This window comes from Solanum lycopersicum, chromosome 8 (assembly GCF_036512215.1).
Source record: "Solanum lycopersicum chromosome 8, SLM_r2.1".
Lineage (NCBI taxonomy): Eukaryota > Viridiplantae > Streptophyta > Magnoliopsida > Solanales > Solanaceae > Solanum > Solanum lycopersicum.
Genome location: NC_090807.1, coordinates 2,339,702 through 2,349,256, shown reverse-complemented (window position 1 = coordinate 2,349,256; position 9,555 = coordinate 2,339,702). Strand labels below are relative to the sequence as shown.

The 9,555-nt window shown below is 29.2% G+C and overlaps 1 protein-coding gene across 1 annotated transcript; it reads right to left on the bottom strand.

Moving 5' to 3' along the window:
- Window positions 1-2,007: 2,007 nt before the first annotated feature.
- On the bottom strand, window positions 2,008-8,795 carry LOC101254816 (aluminum-activated malate transporter 12). Its single transcript, XM_004244653.5, has 6 exons — window positions 6,153-8,795; window positions 5,784-5,924; window positions 4,617-4,889; window positions 3,696-3,823; window positions 3,325-3,468; window positions 2,008-2,750 (listed from the first exon to the last, which is right to left on the bottom strand). Exons 1-6 carry the CDS (start codon window positions 6,439-6,441, stop codon window positions 2,115-2,117), a joined length of 1,611 nt encoding a protein of 536 aa, XP_004244701.2. The 5' UTR covers window positions 6,442-8,795; the 3' UTR covers window positions 2,008-2,114.
- Between the last annotated feature and the right edge of the window lie 760 nt (window positions 8,796-9,555).

The following is a 9,555-nucleotide window of genomic DNA, read 5'->3' as shown; positions in this document are numbered from 1 at the left end:
CCAAATCTATATGTGTTAGTGTAACTCTCAAGTAGATATATATATATATATATATATATATATATATATATATATATATATATGGACATTTGAATTGTCGAAGTCATAAATTTTATTGATCACGGGTGTCAATGGACCATCCAAATCTATATGTGTTAGTGTAACTCTCAAGTAGGGGAAACAAATTAATAAGTAAACTATAATCATAAGATCAAGTGTCATTTTTTTTAATGTTTAGTAAAAACATTCGATGAAGTAGTATCTCGTGATAGCCACTCTTGGTTCCATTTTTAATGGGAGGTCTCAAATTCAAGAGGACATTGACTAGAATTTAAAAAAAAAAATTGATAAGAGATCAGTTGTTCAAGCTTCAAAGTGTGTATCAAATATTGAATGAAATTTTTTTTTCAAAAAAATGCTTGAAGCTTGCACAATTTGAACCTATTGTCCTATTTGTTGACCTAACAAAAAACCCCAAGAGTAGTAGCCCACATACTTTCAACACATAATTAAATGCAAAATTTTGACTTAGAAGTATATACTATATGCTATCAATTCATAAAATAATTTTTCAATTTTTAACCAAAAAAATAAAAATGAATAGAACCAAAAATCAAACATTTGATCAATCCATCACTGTCTTCACAGTGTTTTTGACAATGAAATTACTAAAGTCTATAGTGCCACATGCCCTCTTCTATAAGTTGATGAATTAACTTTTGTTGTCTCCAAGAGGATGCTCAAATGATTGATCCCAAATTTAAAGTTTATCTTCTTTTTTTTTCTCGGACTTTAAATTGAAGCCTTGATTAATTCAGATTTTTTATAATATACCCTTAAATACGAATCATATAATTAAGAATGAGAGAATCTTATCTCAATTTCATAACAACTAAACCCTAGTGATTCTAAGTTCTATTATCTAAAGACTATGACATTTTTCGTAAATGCAAAAATATGTTGTAAAAAATGTAGGACTATATGTAATGCTTCCTGAATTCATTACAAAGGTCATGCAGCTTTTTTTAAAAAAAATAAAATTGGGTGCTTCAGGATATCTGATTCATGGGCTAATACATACGAAAAAAACTAAGAAAGACGCGTAATTCCTCAAAGTTGACTCATAAATGCAAAATACGCCTTAAAAAATTATGGGACTATATATGTGTAAAGCTTGTCCAACTCATTATGCAGGTCCCTAAAAAGTTTTTTCAGAAAATATCTTTTGAGGTGCTCCAAGATGTTAGATCCGGACTAATACATAAGAAAACCAAGAAAATCGCATAATTCATGAGAGTTGACTTGTAAATGCAAAAATATGTCTTGAAATAGTGGAACTATCTGTAATGCTTCCCAAACATAATTTATTTATTTTTTAAATGTGGATGCTCTAAGGCGCCAGATTCATATGCTAATACACACGAAAAAAATAAGAAAATCGCGTAATTCCTAAAAGTTAACTCGTAAATACGAAAATATGCCATAAAAATGGTGGGACGATAAGTGGTGTTTTCCCAACTCATTACGGAAGTCCACATATTTTTTTTTAGAAATAAAATTTGGTTGGTCCAAGGCGCTAGTTCCATGCATTCCAAGAAAACAAAGAAAGTCGCGTCATTCCTAAATGTTGTCTCGTAAATACGAAAATATGGTTTAAAATTGGTGGGACTATATATAATGTTTCCTCAACCCATTATGAAGTTCATCATAAAGTTTTTTCAGAATTTCTTTTTGGGTTCTTTAAGGCGTAAGATCAATGAGATAATACATACGAAAAAAAATAAGAAAGTCGTGTAATTTCCAAAGGTTTACTCATAAAAGCAAAAAATATATCTTAAAATGATGAAACTATATGTAATGTTTTTCCAACTCATTACGGATTTCCCCAACTACATACTATTTAACTCAAAATGTCATCATTCAAGCTGAAAAATAATATATCGCGGTCATTCTTTAAGACGTTGCATCGAAAAATACCATTTCAAACCCAAATTAGAAAAAAAAATAGTCATCAATCATACAAGTATATTATAATAATAATTAGTACATTTCACTAATCAATAGATCAACCATGAACATTACAATTTTTTTTCCTAATTATGGCAATTAATTAATTAATCTCCTGCATCTTGAGTTGGCAATTGATTTGGTAAAGTCCTTGAATTTTTTTTATCAATTTCCACAACAACAAGTTCAACATTATCATCATCATTATACTCTTTGAAATGTGCAATTCTTCCCAATTCTTCAACTTGTTCAATAACAAGATCAAGTCTTGCCACAATTTCAACTAACAAAGAAGCAAAAGCAGCAAATGGCAATGCCTCTGAAAATTCAAGACTTGTTATAGCAATTTTACTCAATGTTGGCCTCAATTTTGAATTTTCATTAGTAGTAGTACTACTACCACCTCTTAATTTGGATTTCCAATCAAGCAACGCGGACGTGTCCGTCTTGACACTTGATAAGGAAACCCTACGAGAGTTTAGTGCACCAGACTGTCCTTTTGAAACGACAGTCGCTAGGGTTAGCTTGTTTGTGTTGTTTTTTGAACCAATGAAGAGTTTTGGTTGGGATTTTATTGCTTTGTTTAGGTCTTGTAATGCTTCATGAAGATGATCAGATAGAATTTCAGGTGAACAATGTCTACGATATCTTATGCTATCTCCTAATTCCTTTAGTGCTTTTGCTACTTCTCCTGAGAGTCTTATGCATGGATCTTTGAACATTGCACGAACCGATCGAGGAGTCTGAATAAAAAAATATTTACATAATCAGATCACTTATGACATAATTATACGTAAATCAAAACTTTGGACATGAGTGATCAATATATGAAACTTAAATGATGATCATCAACAACTTTCATGTATTCATTTTATAACAAGTTTTCCTAAGTAACATTCCACGTTAATTGTCTCCTTCCTACAAACCCCTTGATCTCGACCACCCTATCCCGACCCTCGATCATCCACATAGTGTTTACCTAGCTAGATTATATATAAATGATCGATCTTGATATAATATTTATTGCTTAACTTTTCAAATACGAGAAAATAAGTAAGAAAACATTTTTTTCCCTACCAAACTTACCCTAGGTTGTACTCTTGCTTAACCCTAGCCTTCCGGGCCCACACCAACCCATATATAGAGTTTGTCTAGATATACGTAAATGTTCTTGAGATAATATTTAATTTTCAACCCAGGAAATAAGTAAGAAAATCAATTATATTGAAGTAAACATTTTTCTTCGTACCAAACACATATATCCTAGGTCCTATATTCTCCCTCTCGTCCTCGCGCGAAAAATAGATAAACATGTACCTGAATTTCAGTTTGAAGACAACCATGAAGAGCCACAATTGTATATCCAAAATGGCGTAGAACATTTCCCAATTTAACATACTGTTGCCATGGAAACCTATAACAATGTCTTGAATGTCTTGGCTCCCAACTTGCATATAATGCCTGCTCCAATCATATTTCAATTGTTTAATTTTGGTAGTGCAGACGATAATTAATAAAGAGTGTTAAAGTCTTTACCGACATTAGCTAAGTGTCATAATTAGATCCAGTGTCGCTAAAGACTTTAGGGATATATACAAAGAGTGTTAATTGCTGCTAAAATTACATATTTAACGACAGCTAAGCTATTGTTGTTAATTGATTGCCGCTAAAAAAAATTAAGAACTTACCAAGGTCTCATCAAATGATTTTGAATCCAATACAGTCTTGTAACCATTGTAAATAGGATCCTCCAAATCTGAAGAATTTTCTCTGGCTTTTTGTTGTTCCTCATCACTAAAATACTCATTAACACAAGCTGCATATATAGTTTATATATATAAGTTTAAAGTATTTATATATATAAGTTTAAAGTATAATTCATTGATATAATAATATATAAGGGAAAAGGACAATTATACCCCTGAACTATCGTAAATGGTATGTAAATATCTTCTGTCATATTTTTGGGACATTGATGCCCCTACTGTTCAAATACCAGAGCATATATACCCTTAGTACTAACGGACATGCGCATGTCATAATCTCATCCATCGATCCGAATTTTATCGACGGATAAAATTGTGTCACGTGTCCTTATTTAGTCTTCCGTTAGAGTGAAGGACATATATGCTCTAGTTTTGGACGGCATGGAAACCAATATCTCCAAAATATGACGGAGAGTATCTGCATACAATTTATGATAGTTCAGAGGTATATTTATCCTTTTTTCCTAATATATACGATTGAATTATGTAGCATCAAATAAAACTATACATACTATTTAGTCAGGATCAAATAATTAAGTCATAGTTTACATGACTTATAGTATAGCAATGCTCAGATCACCTAAAAGATAATTATAGTATATAGAAGATAAAATAATCTTAGTAAGTAGAATTAATAAATTCGAAAAAATAAAACAGATTATCTGCTACAATAGATCATTAATAATCACTTTTGATCAGTTGATTATGGGTAAACAATTATGATTTTGATCGATTTTTATAATATTTGACTAAATACATTTAACCTTAAATCAGTTAGAATGTACACATTTATGTGTGTATTATATATAAGATAATTACGTATTTACAAAATATCGTCTTTACCTTCAATGGATTTTGCTAAGCCTTCAAACTTAGCAGCAGTGAAATTATGAAGGTCTTCACCTGACCAATTTGGAAATATCAATAGACTCATGAGGAGACAAATACCACAACCAATAGCTATGGTATAAAAACGTTCGTGCGCGATTTTTAACACGTTATCAACACGATAGCTTGATACTGTAATCAAGTTGAAAGTCAAGAGAAATATCACTACGCCATAATCATAGTTTTTCTTTATGTAAGGAATAAATCTCATATACGTTGCTGTAGCACCTGTCAAATAAGAAATATAATAAATAAATAAATAAAAATCAACCAGTATATTGAAAAGATAATTACCGCTTTTATATGAGACAATCACACGATCACATTCAAATTTTACATCACCAACAATTATTTTCTTTTTAAATAATCACAAACTAGAAAATACATAAGTACCTCCTAGACTATGATCGGAATCCCAGAGACAACACATTAACTAAACTAAAGTCCTATTAGTCTATTCCTCCCCCCGAGACTTTAGTAATTTTGTACACTTTTGTCTTACGTGGCACACTCTGTGACTTCACACAATTGAGGCGTGTGGGATATATTTGGATGTCACGTAAGCTAAAAAGTTGCACAAAATTATAAAAAAAAAAGGGGGGGTTAGGGGCAGTTGCGGAGTCAGGAATTTAACAAAGGGTGTCCAAAAATAACAACTCGTTATGTTAAGGGTGTGCAAAATATGTTATTTAATCATTTCGTAAATCATTTTACTTATATATATGGTATCTTTTTCTGACGAAGGGTGTTTACCACTATATGGCTACGCCACTGGTTAAGTGGGGGTAACGGACTAATAGGACCTTAGTTTAGCTAAGGTATATCGCTGAATTTCGATCATAATCTAGAAAAGTGCTTGTACATTTTCACGTATTTAAACATATGAAATTTTTTTATCCCAATACTTGTAGAGACATTTTAAAAACGTATAATTAAGTAAATATTTCACGTCTAGAAAATGAAACGATCATATAATTTAACAAAACAAATCAATTTTTCCTTCTCTTTTTTTTTTTTTTGTGTGTGTGTTATTCTAATGATTGATAAATAATATTTTTCTTCAATTTTTGAAAAAAAAAAATCTTCATTTGCATAAACTAATAAAATAAAATAAAATCTTACCAATAAAAAAAAGTGCAGCTCCAATAAATATAGCTCTAAATACATGGCCAGTTTTTGTGGCAACATATTCAATCAAAAATGCCAATGATCCTGCTAATAGTGTTCCCAATCCTCTATTTAGCCCTTTACACAATGTTGCCCCTATTATCAAAACAAAAATAAAATACGCGAATTTAACTTTTATATACTGATAGTATGAAAAATATATATATACTGGTATAATCAAGTTACGTATAACGTGATAACAAGTAAATTTATTCAAAAGACTTACATATTTACACGTTTAGGAATATATATATATACGAGTTGATAAAAAACTTAGTGATAACACGTTAAACTATATTGATAGTATAAAAAGATTGTTATTACCTGCGGTGAATTCGAGAACAACAACCACAGTCATGACAGCCCAAATAGCGTTACTTCCAAATCCTTTGAACAATGGCTCCATCAAATACAACAATGAAACCAATGTTAATGAAATTCCAACTTTTAGTGAGTGAATTACCCTTCTTGGATCTTCTTTTCCAATTCTCCAAATTGTTCTTGGGAATTTTTTCATCTTTTCACCAATAACATTTATGTGTAATTTCTTCATAATTGGTACCCAATTATTATTAGTATTTTCTCCATTATTCACCTCCATTTCCACTACCATATTGAGTATTTTTTGTACTTTTTTTTTTGAGTTATAAAATGGTTAGGCCATGCAAAAAAATATGTATAAATGAGAGGTTATTGTTTCTTGAAAAAATTATTGGGATTTATAGAGGATGGAATTCATTGCTTTAAATTTATTATATTTAAAAAAAGAGAAGTGTGATGTTTGGTATCTTCACATGTTTCCTAATAAAGTTAGTTTGAGATATTAAATATGTTCACTAGCCTTTTAATATATGGACAAAATAAAGTCAAAAATAGAGAAGAAAGTGTGTGCGGAAAAATATTTAGGTTAAAGAAAGTTATTATTAGAAATCGTCACTCTATTTTTACGAGATAAGAAAAAAAATTATTTTATACTGAATATATTGTTGATATTGTGATTTCTATAATAATCGATAACGTTCATGCATTAAGAGACCCCTCATACCTAACCCTAGTTACTCGATCAAACTCTTAAGATTTTTTTTTTAAATATATATATGTTAAGGAAATAAATAAAAAAAATTCAATAGACACCCACAAATACATAACAAAGACTAATTTTCAACATTATTTGACAGAAAAAGAATTTAAATTACATACACTGATAATGTTTTTTAGAAAGTTGTGTTCACATAATTTAACCGATTATAATATATTATTACTATATTATAAGTAGTCAAGCACAAGTATGATATCTAGAGTTATTAAAATTATTATACCGTCAATACATAAAACATAAACTCTTCGCGGAATTATTGTGTATACCCTTTCAAATGGTAAAAAATTATTGCAGTTAGATATATATCACGGGTTATAAGCTGTAAATGGTGGAAAAAATGTAGTTGATTTTAACTAATTACCTACTAATGGAAAAAATAGTTAGGGGTACGATGATTAAGATTTGAGATCGACTTCGAGTTCTGAATATACAAAAAAGAAAATCTTAACGCGCGGGGAGTATTTTTTCTTCATTTAAATAGGTTTCAGATAACGAATCAGTCAGACCTTAATATGAATATCAAAAGCTAAATTAATAAAAAGTTATTTGTTAAGCTCATAGTAATGAATATTGTGTGTGTTTTATTAGGGTTGCAACAATCATATGTACTTATAATAAAGATTGTGGTGAAATGAATTTCTTACTTCAATTTAAAGGATTCACGTTCGAGCTTTGAGTATGACAGAATAGTATTAAGAATTGAATTTTTTTTTAATATAAATTTTACGTAATATGAATTAAAAAATTGAGACTTTAATGCAACTATCGAATATCGAGTTAGAGAAAAAAGGTATCATGTGTGATGTTGTTCTCAAAACAGCTGGGCTGTTATAAACACTTGACTTTTGATTCTTTCTCGTGCACCTCAACTTCCCCTCTTATAAACCATCCGTCCAAATTGTGCCATGTGTCAGACCACTCATTTGTGACACGTGTCACATCATAATCGAGACATATATATGATTTTCATCGGTTTCAATTTATATGATGTGCATCGGTTTTAAGTTTAAGAAAGAATAAAACTTCTACTTCCTTCGTTTTAAAAAGAATGACAGTTTTTTTCTAGCCTGTTTTTAAAAAGAATGACTCATTTTCTTTTTTGACAATGCTTTAACTTTTACTTTTCACGTGACATGTTTAAGACCACAAGATTAAAAGGTATTTTGATAAATTTGACATAACTTTAATTTAGAACCACAAAATTAAAGTCTTATTTCTTTTTCTTAAACTTCGTTCTAAGTCAAATTAGGACATTAATCTTTTTGAAATGAAAGGAGTAATATTTATGACCTAAAACGAGTCACTAAATATTTGTGTGATTATATTAATTGATCCAATTTCATTGGGGTGAAAAGAGAAAGTTAAAAGTACTATCAATCTTTTCATACAGACTAAAATGAAAAGCGTGTCAAATGAGTTAGAAAGAGTAAGTAATTAACATTTATGGACCTATTCTGCGATAAAATTTAGATGTCTTATTTGGTTGATATGTTTGGAATAATTTATCTCACCACTTATAATGTAGTGATGGAATAACTTATCTCATATACTTCATCTTCACCTTCATTGTATCTCTATTACTCTACAACTTCACATTTCATTGTGTTTGTCTAAATTATATATAAAGATTTATAGAATAATGTTTTGCTACACATCAAACACAATAAAATAAGTAAAAATTATTTATTTTACTAAAAGAAAAATTCTAAGTGAACATTTTCACATCATATTGAACACACCCAAGATAATAAGTAAAAGACTTACTTATTTTTCTAATGAACCTTTTTTTTTTCTAAAAAAAAAAAAACATTTTTCATTGTACCTAAATCTGAAAAGAAACATTTCAAGATAAGAATTGCTATATTTTAAAAAGTAAAATAAAGAATACTTACGTACCAAATGTAGAAGAAAATAAGTAATTAAGAAACTCACATATGTTTAGTTTTAAAAAAAAAAAAAAAAATTGTTTATGTTAGGTAACACACACTAAAGAAAAAATTGGAACATTTCAAGATAAAAAATTAAGAATCAATACATTTCAAAGAAAATATTTTTTGTTTTCGGCCTAATAGAAGAAAATAAGTACGAAATACACTTATTTTTCAGAAAAAATTCACTTAAGGATTTAAAAGGACTCACCCTAAGGTTTTTATTTTAAAAAGAAAAACACTTTTACTATACGAAGCACATCTTAAGGTTAAAAAAGAAACATTTCAAGATAAGAACGACTATATTTCAGAGAAAATATTTTTATTTGTATACTTTAACACAAAAAAATAAGTAAAAAAAACATCTTTCATTGTAGCGAACAACCCTAAAGGTTTAAAAGGGAAACATCTCAAACCCTAAAGGTTAAAAGAAAAACATTTTTCAGAATAAGAGCGGCTATATTTCAAAGATAATATTTTTAACTTTACATACCAAACACATAAAAATAAATAAGAAATTCACTTACTTTCCGAGGAAAAAAAAAACATTTCAAGATAAAAATGGTTACTTTCAGAGAAAATATTTTTATTTGCGTACTTAACACAAGAAAATAAGTAAAAAAACATCCTTCATTGTAGCGAAAAACCCTAAAGGTTTAAAAAGGAAACATCTCAACCCTAAAAGTTAAAAAGAGAAACA

What these genes read in the sequence shown, in the direction of transcription:
- LOC101254816 (XM_004244653.5), bottom strand. Translation starts at nt 6,441, where the DNA reads ATGGTAGTGGAAATGGAGGTGAATAATGGAGAAAATACTAATAATAAT. An exon ending in CTTAGCAAAATCCATTGAAG is followed by an intron (nt 3,824 to 4,616) that starts GTAAAGACGATA and finishes CTATATATGCAG; the next exon opens with CTTGTGTTAATGAGTATTTT. An exon ending in AATCATTTGATGAGACCTTG is followed by an intron (nt 3,469 to 3,695) that starts GTAAGTTCTTAA and finishes TGATTGGAGCAG; the next exon opens with GCATTATATGCAAGTTGGGA.